This window comes from Xylocopa sonorina, chromosome 11, assembly GCF_050948175.1.
Source record: "Xylocopa sonorina isolate GNS202 chromosome 11, iyXylSono1_principal, whole genome shotgun sequence".
NCBI lineage: Eukaryota > Metazoa > Arthropoda > Insecta > Hymenoptera > Apidae > Xylocopa > Xylocopa sonorina.
In genome coordinates, this window is record NC_135203.1 from 6,885,267 (window position 1) to 6,903,173 (window position 17,907).

The 17,907-nt window shown below is 32.3% G+C and overlaps 2 protein-coding genes across 5 annotated transcripts; one reads left to right on the top strand and one right to left on the bottom strand.

Moving 5' to 3' along the window:
* Positions 1-1,356: 1,356 nt before the first annotated feature.
* LOC143428717 (MAP kinase-activated protein kinase 2-like) lies at positions 1,357-10,413 on the top strand. Of its 4 annotated transcripts, none has more exons than XM_076903769.1 (9): positions 1,357-2,002; positions 3,982-4,270; positions 8,532-8,671; positions 8,749-8,813; positions 8,900-9,007; positions 9,106-9,204; positions 9,295-9,370; positions 9,438-9,648; positions 9,773-10,413. In XM_076903769.1, exons 2-9 carry the CDS (start codon positions 4,115-4,117, stop codon positions 10,016-10,018), a joined length of 1,101 nt encoding a protein of 366 aa, XP_076759884.1. In that variant the 5' UTR covers positions 1,357-2,002; positions 3,982-4,114; the 3' UTR covers positions 10,019-10,413. The 4 variants fall into 4 exon arrangements, with proteins under 4 accessions (XP_076759884.1, XP_076759880.1, XP_076759879.1 ...); XM_076903765.1 differs by lacking the exon at positions 1,357-2,002 and adding an exon at positions 2,601-2,741; XM_076903764.1 differs by lacking the exon at positions 1,357-2,002 and adding an exon at positions 3,660-3,880.
* Positions 10,414-12,140: 1,727 nt separating this feature from the next.
* Edc3 (enhancer of mRNA-decapping protein 3) lies at positions 12,141-16,085 on the bottom strand. Its single transcript, XM_076903763.1, has 6 exons — positions 15,742-16,085; positions 15,378-15,548; positions 15,027-15,277; positions 14,801-14,949; positions 14,452-14,715; positions 12,141-14,368 (listed from the first exon to the last, which is right to left on the bottom strand). The coding sequence occupies exons 2-6, from the start codon at positions 15,542-15,544 to the stop codon at positions 13,775-13,777; spliced, it is 1,425 nt and encodes a 474-aa protein (XP_076759878.1). The 5' UTR covers positions 15,545-15,548; positions 15,742-16,085; the 3' UTR covers positions 12,141-13,774.
* Between the last annotated feature and the right edge of the window lie 1,822 nt (positions 16,086-17,907).

Below are 17,907 nucleotides of genomic sequence, written 5' to 3' on the forward strand. Positions count from 1 at the left end.
ATTAGTCGTTTTATAGATTGAATTCATTATACATCGAGTATTACTTACTTCAAAAGGGACAATAAAAATATATTTTTTATGAAACACAGGATACTTATCATGTATGATGTACATGATACACATACATACACATTTCAAAAGAGATGCAAAAAAATAAGTGTGTACGCGTTACTTAATTAAATGTACATTTTATATCTTGCTGTTAATTGTAATTATATTCATATAATATTGAATATAATAAGTATATATATATACTTAGAATATAATAAGTATATATATATATATATTATTTGTATGTAATGTTGATAATTCTGGAACAGTAAAATAACATTAGTATTTTTAGGATAAAAATAATAATCTTGTGTATTTAATATTATTAATATTTAGACTATCGGTATTTTTTCCAGATTATGCCGAAACGAATTGTTAAGTATTTTTAAACTATTCACATTTGTTAATATTCATAAAAGTTTCTGCTGGTTAATATTTCCATAAACATGTAATTAAATAAGTGTGTACAATATTTCTAGCAGTGCTTAATATTTAGTTAAACATAAGTATTCTTTCTAATTCGATAATCCAAAGATTAAACCACAATACGTTCTCTTTCTACAGATATTCATGTAAATTATACATGATCACTAAAATCTGATATAATTCTTAGGAAATACCAATAGTATATACTATGTATTTTAATTAAGAATGATGATATCTTTTTCGTAAAACGGCACTGTAGTGCATTGAACCGATAACAATATTGGTAATAATTTAGTTTTTATAGCATCATCGGTGATACTAACTTTTTAATACATGAAATTATTATCCACTGCATTACAAATTATTTATAATGTTCAATGAGAAATCATAATAGAAAATTACCTTCTGGCATTCATTGTATTTTGTGTGATACAATTTCTATTTAACGAAATGCTTAATAACAGACAATACTGTTAAAAATTATATCTTGAGATGAAACTACATATATGTAAATATAACATGTGCCTGTATGAAAAAGAAATATTTATATGAAATATAATAATTTTGTAATTATATTGTAAGTGATAAAAATGCAAGAGACCTGAAGATTGTTGCCCCTTCAGTTTTATTACGTCGAAAAATGATGTATATATATACGTATATGTTTAATTATTGTAGTATACTATAAAATAATTAAATTGAAAAAAAAATAAATAATTATTAGCTTATGATTATCATTATAATTATTTTATTCGCGCGCATGCGCGCGTGTGTATGTATGTGTGTCTGATGTAAGCTTTAAAAACAAAAATATTTCAGAAAAAAATATACACGACGAAAGTCGTAAAAATAAAGGGTGGGGAAGGAGTAGTTGCTGACGCAGGAACCTGAAATGTTTTAGCATAGAGTCGTCCCTGTGCAGTGAGTCACATCCTAAGATTGCTTGTAGAGCGCTTTGCCGCCATACCCGCTGTATCTACTAGTGTTTGTGAATTGGTTTTTCGTATGAAAGTCAGAGTCGCGTTCAGTGGTCTTGAGTTCAGTAGTGGTCGGTCGAATGCACGGAAAGTATGGTTATGGAAAAAGTCGCGTTTGGTTAAGGTTCCTACTCTTGCGTTCCTCGTAACAAAAAAATTCACTTCGCAACGGCGTCACCGAATATTTTAATACTTGTGTAAAACCGGCTATTCTACGGCAGGTAGACAGGTATCCCAATCGCTTCGATCGTTTCGAACTCGGATGACACACCTCCATGGAACTTTTGCCTTTTTTTACGTGAGACACAAGAAAAAGGAAGGAAAGTTACGTTTCGGATATCTGTGAACACTATTTTTGACACATTCATAACGGTACGAATTGTGAATCAGTGTTATGACGTATATCAAGGATAATTCGTAAGAAATCATAATTAAGTGTTCCCATGATAGTGTGAAACGAAATGTTATAACTGTGGTGTTTGTTTTTAAAATTATACAAAACTTTCATGGCGGGAAAGTTATTTTAAAAGAAGCAAACATCTCATCAGGTATGTTAAACTGCAAAGGCAATTATGTATTGTAAAATTCTTTTACTGTTTTTTTTTCGAATTCCAGTATGCCTTATCTTTAATGCACATTTTATTGTATACGTCATATTCAAGTATATCTGTGGAGATAGTGGATTCTGATAAAATATAGATGGTGACTTTGGCGATGCATACGAGTTTATGTAAATAGATCACTGACGAGCCACTTTGTATTTTGTTCAGTGTGTTTATCCTGGCAATTTTACGAATCTTTGTCGTGTTACGCAAGTAACAAAAGTGCGATTCAATTTGTTCGAATTAATATATTTAAGAAACACACTGCATCGCGTATATCCCCGCCACATACACACGCAATACCGCTTTTTAATAATTACTTTTTATTTTGCACGCTTCTTTTCATCGACAATCATCACCGTTTCATTACTGAGGATGAGTTTCATGAGTTTTTTTATCTTCGGTTTTCAGCTGGCCTTCTCTCTGTGCGATTATTCTTCGGATATCGAGTTTTGAGTTACAATTAGAAACAAATTCTTATTTTGTGTTCGAGGACGCGGAGCTCACACAGCTTTATCCATAACCCACCGCTACCGGCTGTGTTACCTCTGAGAATTCTTCGGAGTTTCGGCTCTCCCGGAAGGCGATGCTTTTTATCTTCGTTCAACGATTCGATTAAAAACTTCTCGAACCGTTAGAAAGCTACACAAATGCCGAAATCGGCAACCAAGTGGACATTTTGGAGGTCTCTATCATACATTATATTTTAATTTCCTTCGATACTTATGTTTCGAAATTATTCGAACGATAATACCGTATCGCCGTTAACGATTCATTGGAACAATTTCGTTTTTATGATAACCACATTATGCCTCATCATTTGTTGTATATACATTTCTATCCGTTGCAATCATAACCATTGCATATTATTATTTAACCTCATATCGATTGGAATTTCTATCTCTATATAATGAGATTTTAACAATTGATTTTTAACGCTGATTCATAATTTTTGTATTTATTTTTTTTAATTTACCGATTAATCATTTCGATTGGCTTTTTATTCTATTTAACAACATCTCCAAAGAAGCTACACACACTGGACGCACCCGATTGGAATAGTCTACTGATAATTTCAAAATGCACCAACCGTCTATGTGTTCAACTATACACTATAGTTTTACTTCGATCGATTAAAAGTGGTTGTGTAATAGATAAAGCTACGCGCATACGTGCTTTATAACTATATGCATTTCATCCAAATACGTGTAAACTGTACGGTAAATCAATCTGATCTCTTATTATAATAATTAATTAATTAATTATTGCAGTACCTCTAAAGTTAATCTTCTTCACACTCGGTAAATTCTCACGTAGCTTTAAAGGTTTACGCGTTACACACATTGAAAATTGCACCGTTGCAAAATTAACCGTTTGTATGGCGATGTCAAGTTGATAACACATGCGAATAATAATATATTGTAAGAAGCACGTAGCGTTTGATCGGCGATAAATCCATTTGCAGATAATTTCTAAAAACAATTAATAACCTGTAATTTTCGCACGAGTATCGTCGTGTCTAGTGCCTCGTGACGCGTAGTTCCTTAATACAGGCTTGACTTTTAAAAGAGATACGAACCAGGTTCCGTCGGTAATTCTAAAGATAAAATAGGCGCCGTTCCCTGCGTGCGATAAAATAGCATTGTCGAATATTTTTTTCACCTGTACAGACTACTGACATACGCGCGTCGCGCCTCATAAGTGACAGTACGGGACATGCTATCATTCTAAGGTTTCCGTTATCAACGTGCTACTCGAATCGTCGTAGTTTACCGCATTTCTCATGAAGTGTTTCAATTTATTCTGTATTCTTCTACTGTTGGTGTATTCATTTTTTTTACTTGACATAGAAAGAAAGAGAGAAAATACGAATCCCTCGTTCCTCATGGGACGAGAACGTGACTGACGATCGATTACCATTTTAGAAAGTGCAAGAGGCCCGTCGGCGAGGAGAACGAGGAGAATAAGAAAGGAAAACGGAAACGAGGAGCGGAAACGGAGATCGCGGTGCCGACGAAAGGGAAGGAGGTTTCGGCTGTGGAAACTAAACGGAAAACCATGGAACATACGCTTACGAGATGTGACTCCCGTTTACCAAAAGTCACACCGATCACCGACGACTACGAGATTAGTAATCATGTGCTTGGTCTTGGCATAAACGGAAAAGTTGTTCAATGTTATGATAAAAACACCAGGGAAAAATATGCGCTCAAGGTGAGATAATGATCAACGATTTCTTCCGTGGAATCGGTCATTTTTATTCTTTTTATTCAACTTCCGTTAATTGTTTTGCGAAGCCCTCCTCCAATGTGTCTGCGCATATGCAACAAAGTGCAAGCGTTAGCGGACTTAATATTAATAGAACATGAACAGACGAAAAAGATCACTTGAAAAGAATCGAAACAATTGGTTCTTCCGTTTCCCTTTGTTCCTGGAAATGACAGCGAAACTTTATTGTCGTGTAACAAAGCTCCTGGTTCTTATTTCCTCTTTCATCGGTACGAGACGAAACTAGCCAGGAGGCTTAATTGAAATTTTACGCACGAAGAATAAAACGATGTGTTCGAGCATGCGATTACAAAAGCAGCATGTACTAGTGATTAATCGACACGTGTAAATAGAAAAACGACGTATATATTACTTTTTATATTACCATACAGAGAACGTTATTGTACCGACCGAGATAAACGTAATTTAGCAAGACTCTTATCAATAGTCGTGTAAAAGTGTACGTTTTATTACCTTCAAACGTAACACACGTCTGCCGTTACCTATTTTTGGAATATACAGAATGACGGTTCAAGGATAAATTCGATGAATCTTCTGCGATGTAAAATGTACACGCTTCGCGCGTATTAAAGGATCCGTCGATCGAAGATGTATCGATATCTAGTTGGTGTTAAAGTATGATCATCGGCTAACGATGTCCAAGCGAGTCCAGACCGCGAGTCATCCTCTATTTATACCCGGTGATTTCCCATTCGACGATTCCGGCCATGCGGTGTACCGCTCGATGCCTGCTCGCCTCTTATTTTCTCTATATCACCTTGGAAAAATTTTGGTGTTTTCTGCGTTTTCGCGGTCGATTTGTTATTCTTGGCTCGCGGTTCCGCGTAGAATTCCATGAAATATTAAAGAGACCTAAAACGAAGTGTAATTTCACGGTCAGATGATAAAACACGAGATGTGGTTTTCCTAATTTTATAATACATGACATAGAGGTATGTTTTATCAACTGGACACGTGGGGAAAGCACGTGTCTTAATCTTTAGGACAGCCGAGCATATCACGTTTTGCCATCTAAACACAGAATTGTAGTTTGAATGCTAGGTAGATTAATTGTCAAGTTTTGGTAGCGAATATTGGTGGAATTGGTGATGACTTTTAAATCGTGATAATTTTATTACTTATGTTGTAGACAGTTGGAGGAAAAATTTACAAACAATTCGAATTAATAATGCAATTGTTAAAATGAACATATCGTGGTATTTTTTTAACTTGGACTAAAGTATAGATCTTGTAAGAAGTATCGATTAAAGATGCAGATACATGTCGATGACCGATTACGTACGTATAGCGTGCGATATCCCGCACATAACATGTATGTCACAGATATTGTATTTTTTTCTTAAATAATATTTGCGACATTCAATTCTTTGACCATTTTTATTAATTTAATATAAATCACTTAAAATTCATTTAACTTATTTCTTTCTCTTCTAGATAAGAAACTAAACATACACTTTTAGATGGGAATACATGTCTAACTGAATGGACACAAGTATAGTTTGATAAGTTTAAACGAAAGTATATTACTATTTACATAGAATCGATGATCTCATGCTCTCTTCAAATTATTCACGTTATCAAAGGTATCGATCCCTCGACCAGTCCAAGATTGAAAAATTAATATCACTCTTGTCATAAGTCAGATGCCTGTAAGCTCGACAGGTGTCACGAAATGTTATAGTCTTTTGCTATTTCACGTAATATAAATGTTACGTACGTGTACTTTGCGAAAGTATAGGTCGCTTTCATATGACGTTATCATTTATAGATGGGAGATACAGAATTAATTCCAGTTGATAAATATATAGAGAATATGCCCATGTAACCATCTATTATTCTGTATAGTTGGAATTCTGAACTAAAAATAAAAAAAAGTAGAATTTTTATAAAACGATCTGTTTCGAGTTAACAGTTAGTAAGCATGAAATTGAAGTAGAATTTATTACGTTAAATTACCGTACACACATTCCAATATAATTGGAATTGAGCCATATAAGTTAGAGAAACCGCTTAAATCACATTGTACCGACAGCAAAGATAATAATTCTATTGTTCAGACAGCATCGTTCGTAATTATCTTTGTACAACGATCTCCGAATACTTTCGATGCGCACTATTATATGATTCCATAATTTCTTTTAATTACATACAGAGAAAGTTAGTTCAACGTCCTTGTTACACATTGATTATAATGATCATAATTTCGACAGTGCTTGTTATTATTGAATTATGGTGGTTGGGGATAGTGAACTGTTCTATGGTAAACAGTACATCAACGTGTGTATTATATTCTGGTAATCCAAGAAAAAGTACCAGGAGGCATACTTCTGGAGAAAGTTATGGAATCATATTTCCTCCCGTAACTTCTCGCAGTTATAAGAAAGATAACATTTGCGTACGTCATGGCAGAGGCAGGCGGTGCCAACCCAGTTTTCTCGTTACCAATTTGCTTTTTCGTTGATTGATTACCACTTGCGTCGCACGTAGCCAGTTAGTCGGCTCGTTGTCGCCACCGTTTTACGTTTCTCTTTGTTTGCCTTGGCTGTAGCATTCTGAGAATACTTGAATTTTTATCTCTTCGTTCACGGGCGAAAGAAGGTTTTCTGTATCTCTGTGATCCGTCAGTAGAATCTCAATAACAAGAAATCAGTGACGGAAATATCGTTGCCGATTCCTTATATAAAAATGATTCGCTTCCCTTAAGTACATGAGAAGAACGCTACGACTTTAGAGTTGCAGTACGTTATCTTCTTTTTTTTATGGTGTTCTCAAATGCTAATGGCTCTCTGCATATTTTCCATGTATTTGAATAAAGTTAGAGAACGTATCCTACAAGTATATCGCCTTTACAAGGCAACAACAGAGACAATCTAATTTATGCGTGTCGTCATCATCTTGCAGATGATTTCATTAGTTTCACAGATCATTCTTTCAAACGATATTACATGGAAATATTATATAGTTTGCATAATTAGCGTTAGGCAAACAAAAAGAAACAGGATAATTCGAATGGAAATTTTCACACGCGCTCCCGTCACATATAAATGAGCTGCGTTGTGAGTTTCCTTTTTTACGTAAAATAGCATGGCTGATGAGCATAATCTGATCACGACTCTACCAACGGTAATTCCACGAGTTCGTTTGTGCGCTTGATGCTCGTTGTACTAATGGATATGTCACTTTGCGCTAATCTCATTATCACGTAATAATACGAAATGTCGATTGCACGTTACGTTACGAAACGCGTGAACAATGTATTTATCGTTTAAGAGAGAACGTGAAAGACAATCGTGGGAATTTGCGCGAATTGGAGCTCGTTAACAATTACAGCATGTTGAATCATTGCAAATGTGTAGACACACGCAAATCGGACAATTTTCCATTGCCTTGAAAAAATGAAATTTAATTTAGAAGAAAGCAATAAGACTCACCGTTTTCGCTTATTGTAATTACATTTTTAAGTGCAAATGAACTTATTGCAACTGCAAACCGAAATCAGTTCTGACTCTTTCGAGACAGATTCTCGGGTTTTAATTGCATTTTTAGAACGACCAATGTATTCGTTCCTCTAAAAATACTGCACTCAGCCGTGAAACATTTTTTCCGTCGTTTCTTTATTTCGAATTGTATATGCACACCGCGTTTTTGGCAGTTTATATTGGGAATGAAAATTGTAGTGGGATATATCATTTAATGCCGCATTTTAACAGTTCCCATCGAAATTCATGTGCTATATTCTTTTTATGAATGTATGCACTATTGATTGTAGACTCTGTTACCTTAGCTCAAGAATGTTAGGTCGCGGATTGCTGCATAATGCAATAAGTTTTATCGATTTAACGACGACGTCAGCTGTTTTTAGGTCATTCACCAGCCTTTCTTAAAGCGAATGTATATACAAGTTGCCTAAGTTTGTACTCGCAGGCAGCTTCCGGAAGAACAGTACGAAATTCCTACGTTCCGTCTCGTACAATTACGTATATTTTTACTTTAAAAATTGTTCGATACTTTACGACGTTCACTTCTCATCTTTATTCATTTTTATCTTAACCAATTACGTCATCATATATATTCAAGGCTGAACATTAATTACATATTCTTGAAATTTGTATAAACTGTACTCAATTCTTGCGCATGGACTTTTTAATGCTCGTTATTAATTTTTATTGCATCTTTTTACTTACAGGTACTGTACGATTGCGTTAAAGCACGGCGAGAAGTTGAATTGCATTGGAGAGCATCAAATTGTAAGCACATAGTGCAAGTCAAAGATGTATACGAAAACACCTATAGTGGAAATAAATGTTTATTGGTCGTTATGGAATGGTAAGTTGTCAAAATATTTGCACAGAAAAATTTTATAACGTGGTTTAATTAAATGCATGTTTAATGATTTTTTTTAGTATGGAAGGAGGGGAACTGTTCGAGAGAATACAAGATAGGCAGGACGGTGCTTTCACAGAAAGAGGTAAAATCAATTAATGCAATTTTTAAATAGTATATCTAATCTAAAAGTGTGTAATAAATATTAATTACTTTGCGTAATTGATTTAGAAGCTGCACAAATAATGTATGAAATTTGTGTTGCTGTAAAGCACCTGCATGATATGAATATTGCACACAGGGATCTCAAGCCAGAAAATCTATTATATTCCAAACCTGGTATGTGAATCGATGTATTAAAAGTAAAGTGATTATAGAAGAATATTTTAATATTTGCCGTTATAAATTTAATAACGTATTGTACATATTGTTTTTAGACAATACTGGAATACTAAAACTGACTGATTTCGGATTTGCGAAAGAAACGCATTCGAAAGATACGCTACAAACCCCATGCTACACACCATACTATGTTGGTAAGCTATATTCAACATCATAATTTTATTTCTTATGAAGTATGGATATAGAATAAATGATAAGCACAAATGTTTTTTGTTTCTCTGTAGCTCCAGAAGTTTTGGGACCAGAAAAATATGATAAAAGCTGTGATATTTGGTCACTTGGAGTTATAATGTATATATTGTAAGTATAGATATCATTTTTAAATTGCATTGCTTGTGCAACTTGGTTTTTGTAATATATCTTTCAGATTATGTGGTTTCCCGCCCTTTTATAGTAATCATGGTTTAGCAATTTCACCAGGAATGAAGAGAAGAATTCGATTAGGCCAATATGAATTTCCAGCCCCTGAATGGTCTAATGTGAGTACGGAGGCGAAAAATCTTATCAAGGGTATGTTGTGTACAGATCCAGCTCAAAGATTGCAGATTGACGAAGTAATGCGCAACAAGTGGATAGCTGTAAGAACTTATTGTTTCATTGTTATTTTAATATATGGGGGGCAATACTACATGATTGTAAAGGACAATATGTACAATTATTTCTCATATAACAATATTATATATACAATTGTTTCTCATATAGCAATACACAGAAGTACCCCCCACGCCTTTACATACCGGACGTGTACTCCGAGAAGGTGAAGAACTCTGGCCGGAAGTTCAGGAAGAAATGACACGGTCGTTAGCTACGATGCGTGTTGATTACGATACGGCCAGTTTGAAACAATTAGATCACACGAACAATGCGTTGTTAAATAAACGTAGACGAGCCAAACAGGCAAATCCTGTACCTCCGAAACCGACAGCTAATCCTACGCCAGCATCCTAGGGAGTCGTTCTGAGAGCCAGCGAACGCTGGCGTATTTTTCTACGAAGATGTATTAGGTATAGTATAATTACAATGCGAATTGTTTTCTGACAGCTCTATATAGTGTTAAATATGAGAGAATACAAAGAAGAATAGTCCTGAAAAACAAGTACATGTATATACGCAGAAATAATAAGCGCATAACCTCACATGCAAGTTCCATATACAAAAGATAATACAAATTCGATTACAATGATCTATTACAATTAATAACAAAATGCATGACTTTTTACCACAATATTACACATTTGTTTACGATTTGGAGAAACTGATCTTTAAATGTTTATAGTTATAATTGAATAATTTTAATTTCGAAGATACTATTATTGCAACTAAAAAAATAACACTTGGAGTGTTCTACTAAAGTGATAGTTCTTTTCAGGACATTTAATAATGCAGAAAAATAAGCAACAGGATCAGAAATGAATTAATATAATTGTTTATTACAGTTTATATTTATTGATGAAGCATTAATAAGAAAATATTTTGTTATTGGTGGCTACATATATACTATAAATTCATATTGAAAAAAAAGGACTCTATACTATGAAAAATATTTTTCGATTTTAAATGAAACATTAAATTTCATAATGTAGGTCTGTTATCTAAAATGAACAAATGTTTCACACAGCAACAAGTAACTTTCTTCTTATTTACTTGAACACTAATTTACAAGACTTAAAATCGTTAACGTGTACAGCTGTATTTTATATATTATTTTTAAATTATTGTACGATTTTTATTTATCGTAATTGACATATGAAAAGGAAACATTTTACATCATTATATAAGTTTTTATCAACACATTCTTGCTTTTTTATCCTTGTACAGTTGCAAATCATACAAACTATAAAAATAGAATTCAGTTGGCAAATAATGCAAAAATGTGTAATGTATTTTAAGTGATATTTTGACTGAGGCTGAATATGTGTAAGAATCCTTATAATTGCTACAAGGTGCTGACATGTGTTACTCTAATTATGTCTTAGGCACTAAAAGAATACGTACCATAATACCCTAATTTTTGAAATAAAGAAAATTTACAACAAAAAATAAAACTTAGATATTCATACATACTATGAAACAAATGTAGAAATATTATATTTTTTTAGATACATTATGGAATAAAAATTTTGAAATGAATTTAGATTAAAAAGGAAATGCCTTAATCAACGTGAGGTCAATTTTTAGTTTAGTGTAAGTTGAACTAGCCTAATTAAATATTTCAATTAGGTGCAGATTCAGACTTAATAGTTAAGTCGAGAGGTGATCAAATCTCATAAGTGTATCAATCATTGTTTCTTCTGAAACGACTGATATGTTATGAATGTAAATACTATATGTATGAACTATTTTTAATAAGATAGATGTAACTGAAGTCATCATTATTCATATTACTAGTAGCTCTAAGGTTAGTTAAAAGTAGAACTCGTAACTGATGAACAACAAGAAAAAGAAATAATTAGGCCTCAATTATTTCCACAGTTATGCATTATCAAATTAAAATTCTACTAAAGTAAAACATATTGAGTTCTAAATCCAATGTTAAAATACTACTATGCATTATATAATATAGAACACTTTAGAATTGTGGAAATAAATCTTTTTCTTACATAAACATCATAAGATGGTTCAGCTCTTACCTTTTATTGAAAATAATAAAACTAATAATAATAATTATCAATTTTGTATATATGTGAAAATTAATGCGATCTTACTTAAAAAGAAAAACAATTCCAAAACACTTTTCTAGATTTAAATAATACATCTAATAAATTGTTACATTGTTGTACTTGATAATACTGAGATATAGTACAATTTTATAGATTAGAATTATTAGAGAATACACAATTAATAAGTTTATATTCAAGTTTAATTTTAATTCGAGCTGAACTGCAGTATTGAAAGATTTTTGTAATGGATTTCAGTCTATTGATTTGAATTGCATTTATAAAATTTGACAATAAATATACAGTATATGTCTCTAATCAATAAAGTGAGAATGAGTGAGGGAGATAGAGATAGATAGAAAGAGAGAGAGAGAGAGAGAGAGAGAGAGAGAGAGAGAGAGAGAGAGAGTTAATTATTTAATTAGAAATCTGTTTATTACTTGTAACTAGTATTGTACTGAAACATATTATTTCACTAATGGAATTATTGTAAAAATTCATTAAACTATAGTTACAAAAAATTTAAAAAATACATAGTACTAGCAATGTTAAAACCTTAATTGTTCCAACTGTTGTTGTCCCCCCTTGCCATCTGTAGTATAAATATAAGAATTTGTGTCATCATTAGATAATATATCAAACTTCTTTTTTCTATACTTATTTTATCTAGATTGAATCAATGTATGATTAATATACTACTCTTTCTGGCTTTTCACGTTACATTTTTAAAGTTTTTCATCCAAATAATTCTTGAAAAATGTCATTGATTTTGGTTACAGAATTTATCATCATTAAGTATCAAGTCTAATTTCCAAAATATATAAATATCTATTTACACATAAAATATAAATAACTTACTTAAACTACCTATGATTAAAATAAGTCTTATGTATATACAAACATTTATTACAATTAATTATTACCATTTTTACGCTATTATATCTTGTATATTATTCAGTAAAAATGGGTACAAGCATGATAAAACGAGTACGTTTTTCGTTGCGATAAAAATATTTTTCAACCCCTAATTTATAAAAATAAATGGAGGCTAAAAGAGCTGAAAAATTAAATGTTTCATTAAATTCTATTTTTAAAATGACACGTAAATTTCTATAACAATAGTGACTTACTTTGTGCCCTGAATAATTTAACGTGATTTTTTTGTATATAATTTTTAAATATAATTTAAGATTTAAATAATGGACAATTTTAATAAACAAGTATTTTACAAATTTTATATGTCAATATATCCCAAGTTATGAAAAATATAGTTGATTTCTTATTACTGCTAATAGATGCTTACTGTAAAATTAGTGTGTAAGATTATAGATTATTTGGAAACGAATATTGATGAATTGAAGTAACGAAACTTTTGTTTCTAATCTTCAGTAAATGTACTTTTTGTGTCTGATTTACTTCACTTCATTAGTATTTCTTTCTTTACTATTTCTATAGTATCGTTATTAATAAGTCCCCACAGAATATATAAATAAAAGTGAGACGATTTATGTATATATGTATATAAATATATGTGAACAATTTTTTATGTGATTATATTTTTTGTAAAAGGAATATTATACGCGTATCATAACATGAAACACCATATTCTTTAAAATTTATCAAATACGTGTAGCAAATACGTGAAGTTCTTGTATCTTATAATATTTAAGAATTGATATACTATATAGTTTCACTTCAATTTATTATATTTATTTAAAAGGATCCAATTTTTCATGTAACTTACAAAACCAAACACCGTATATTTATCCTTTCTTTATATTAATTTCATGTACATACTGTATGCTTACACATTTAAAAGAACAATTACATGTGTCTTTGCACATCAAATTACAACAGTTTATACATAGGCTACACTTCAAATATGATAACATTACATGCTGCATTCTGCATGATATTCGTTATTAAATAAATTCGATTACTTTTGCGGTATACGTATAAATTTATATCAGCAAGGCATATAAGTAAAATTATTCTCAATTAAAACATTTTTTAATTAAAAGCAACATCACCTTCGTTTTTAAATTTGCTAAGAATTATTGGAATGCAAAGGAATGACGAATTTTGGTCCAAAAGGAGACCTGTATGTTATACCGACATCTGCATATACTTTGTTTGGCAGTGCAAGATTACATAAATATAATCTGCCATTGTCAACGCTATGAGACAATGGTAATCCCCCAACTAAACTAAATTTGCTAAGAATACCGGGTGTTCCTGCAGCTGGTGGCTCAATAGCTAAAATAGGTGCTCTGTTACTATTTGCCCACCTTGCTATAGGTGCGATCGTTTTCGGAGAATTTTCATCGCAAAGTGCAACAAGTATCAAATCGACTACCGATGGCAAATTCTTTACTTTAGTCTCTACCTTGTTTCCTGTTAGTTTATACAAAGACAACTCTTGTAAAAGGAAAACATCCTCGGAATTTTCAACAAATAATATTGTCTTAACACCGTGACTGGATAATTGTCTGGCACAGTTAACACCTGCAGCACCAGAACGGTGAGGTCCGCAAAGTGCAACAACCGTCGGCCATTGGTGTGCATTGTTTGGATTAAGTCGACGACTACCACCCAATAATTGTAATATGATCTCTGCGCCAGCACGACCAAGAAGTTCCACCTAATAATTCAAATTAATTTAATCTGCAAAAATTGTTGCTGGGATGCTCTGTATATTCATTATAATCTTTTAATTTCACATACCCGACGTTCCCAACTAATTCCCAGTCGATCTGCTGCTCCAATTAATTGACGATGAAGATTAAGAGTTATACTAGGAATTATTAAACCATTGTCTGTCACATATTCTTTTTCACTAGCCCCACAGGATATCACTATCTGTCTAAAGACTGTAGGTTCAGAAACAATAACATTTTCATCGTGCCTGTATCTTCCACTGGCTCCCTTATTATTCTCTGATTGCCTTATAATATCTGGTTTCAGAGAATTTATTTCTTGCCATACAGCCTATAAAAAGGGTGTGCCGCTTTTAATATTATTCTAATGTAGCTACCCTATTTCCCTGTCAGAAATTATAATTACAAAAACAAACCTCTTTATCGAACAAAGCTAAATTTTTTTCAAAATCGAAATCTTGATTCAAAGATTGATCAATTGGAGTACCAAATGTGTGTTCATCGCGTTCCAAAACTCTCTGCCTATGACTTAATCGTTTTTGTACAGGTTTACTGGCACACTCAGCTGAAAATATAAATTAACATTACTTAGAATTTGTATATATGTTTGATACAACAAATATGTTAGTTTCATAACTATACCAAGTGGAACTTTTCCATTTGCAGGCTGTTCTATAGTGCATTGAGAACTGGTATCAGTTTTTCTTAAATTAGGATGCGTTTGTGACGATGAAGATTGAACAGAGGATGAAACACTTTCGGAGAAAGATCTGCCAGCTCTTTTTGCAATAGGTCTTTTTACAGTTATTTTGTTCTGCGCTTGATTGTTATCATTGGTACTGGATTCTGTTTCATTAATCGATATAAATTCCACATTGAGTATGTCGTTTGCACTAAACATTTAAAAATACAGGAAATTTATTCTTTCAGATACGCTCGCTTAAATTCATTAATTATAGTAGAGATTATGAAAATATCTCTGTCAAATGGTACCTTAAAACAACTACAGATGAAGTGTGAGGTACACCGTTGCAAAAAGCTTTTGAAAGTATAATGCAATCTTTATTGAAATCGAGTATTTGTCCTTGATAAGTTCCAATTTCTGGGAAACACTTTACAGAAACTGTACAACCCACAAATTGTTGTGACATCCTGATCATTTAACTATAATACATTAATCGAAAAACAAACATTTATTAATAAGATAACCATGTATATTTTTTTGCGAGTGTTCAATTTCATAAAAATGAATTATTTTATGTAAATAATAGTAGCAAAACTATTTATAAAATATAATAACCATGGTATAAGTTTTTTTAATTCATTTTTCGGAAATAGAAGAAAAATTAGTACTAACCGGAAAATTGAAAACTGCGAACTGAACGTACAGACAATTAAATGCAAATGTATCTTTAAGAATATTCGATTATTTTTCGCCTGGCAATTTTATAATCGATTCAAGATTCGACGAGTAATAACTATACGACGATAACATTCATTAATATGGAATGCCGAACTTAAATTTTTTGTGTATTTTCATCCTTACTCTAACCCCACAACGTTTATAAGGGAATGCTCAACACGCTAGACGAGGAACAGGCATACCACGGTGTTAACTCATCTTTCGTGCTATCGATCTTTTACTAAAGAAAATACTAGAGATTTTCAAATGTTCAAAATATCTTTCATGCTGTTCGCTGCTATGATAATACTTAAACAAAACACAATTATAATTTACATTGAATTATACACATTTTTAAAAGATAATATACAAAGAATTGTACACGAAATGCAAATGAAGCATTATGAAGTTGCTCTTGTAAGTTCGAGCATATTTCAGTAGTTTTATTGTAATTTCTTCTATATTTTAATAGTTTAATCATAAGTTTTTATATATTTCAGTAATTTTATTATAATTTATTGTATATTTTATTAATTTTATTATAATTTATTGTATATTTTATTAATTTAATACATTTTCTTGTATATCTCATTAGTTTTATTGCAATTTCCTTTATACTTCCCGCTTTAGAGGTAAGAGAGAGAAAGATGCTATAAGAAAGAGTGAGATAGATGATACAGACCCTACTCTAGAACCCGTGGCGCCATCTCTATGAAAATTGCTCAAACTGTTCGCACAGCATTATCGACAGCGAAGTGAACTACTGAAAGCCTAGTGGCGTCATCTGTTGATGAGGTGCTGAAACTATTTTCCGAGTAGTTTCAGCCTTCTCCCGAGAGGTGGCGCCACTAGCACAGCAGTTCACTTCGCTGTCGATAACGGTGCGCGACCAGTTTGAGCACTTTTCACAGAGATGGCGCCACGGGTAATAAAAAATGTAATTTTATAAAAATCGTTATATTTGCTTAAACAATTTGATTTTATACATAAACCAGCATGAGAATAGTAAAAAATACTATAGTATTTCCGACGAGGATGTAAAAAATGACGCTTAACTAGTTTTTTAGTAAAAAAAAACGTTTGTAATATTAATAAGCATATTGAAATCTAACTTTAAAATCAAATAGTTAATTAATGATGAGAGAATCGAAGGGAATTATAATAGTACACCCTATTTTGTTTTATTATACATGCTAAAACGGGGCGAAACACCGCTTAAAAACCTTTATCAAACGTCGAAGCAAACATCCCCACCGGAACGTGGCCCACTACTACAAAGTTTGACGGGGAAGCGGTTTCGCTTTAGTGTACGCTAAGGTCTCTTCCACATAAACGCACGGGAACTGAATACCCGAGTAGCAAGGCAAGCAGAAAAGAAGAAGCTACGTTGAAACCGGGAATGCCAGTTTATACGGGCACGTAAGAACCCACAGTGGACACAAAAAAGATTCCTGTCTTGGCGAGCGTGTATAAGCTCCCGTTGCTTATGTGAAAGAGGCCTAACTGTGGGTTGCTGGTCGGTGTACTGTACCCCCTCCTTCGTGTACCTAGGGAGAAGGGAGCCGTGTAAGTGACCTTACGATGGAAGTGAAACGAGTCAACGGCAGATTAACCGCATATCTATAATTATTAAATTTTTCTGTATTTTCCATCATTTCATACGCTTTTCTTAATGAGACTTTAATGATTTAAGATCATTATGCCGTATATAACAGCATTTTTTATTGTAACAGATGCATTTTGAATTTTTAAGCATAGTTTCGCATTAGCTGTGACGAATATATAAAATAAAAATAACGTATACAAAATAAATAACTTGTTCCAATATAAAAGTAAGGGTCGTATCTTTCTGTTAGGTGTTTGGTCAAGTGCTGTTCTAAGAATTTTATGATTGGAGATATTTTAAGATTCTGTTTCATATGTATGTTTATGTGCTGGAGACACATGTATTGAAGTTGTAAAAATACATTTTTGTATATAATTGATTCGCTTGGAAGAACATTTAAAAAAGTATAAAATATATATGAGCAACATTTAACATTCACAGAATGTCAATACACATATCTACATATTGTCCAAAGAAGTGCTTTCGAATAAATAGAATTTCTTTTCCAAATGAAT

Coding starts and splice junctions, on each gene's coding strand:
- LOC143428717 (XM_076903764.1), top strand. CDS start 3,840: ATGAAGTGTTTCAATTTATTCTGTATTCTTCTACTGTTGGT. Junction 9,205..9,294: donor CTACACACCATACTATGTTG/GTAAGCTATATT, acceptor GTTTCTCTGTAG/CTCCAGAAGTTTTGGGACCA. Junction 9,649..9,772: donor TGCGCAACAAGTGGATAGCT/GTAAGAACTTAT, acceptor TTTCTCATATAG/CAATACACAGAAGTACCCCC.
- Edc3 (XM_076903763.1), bottom strand. CDS start 15,544: ATGATCAGGATGTCACAACAATTTGTGGGTTGTACAGTTTCTGTAAAG. Junction 14,950..15,026: donor AAATGGAAAAGTTCCACTTG/GTATAGTTATGA, acceptor TTATATTTTCAG/CTGAGTGTGCCAGTAAACCT. Junction 14,369..14,451: donor GAATTAGTTGGGAACGTCGG/GTATGTGAAATT, acceptor TTGAATTATTAG/GTGGAACTTCTTGGTCGTGC.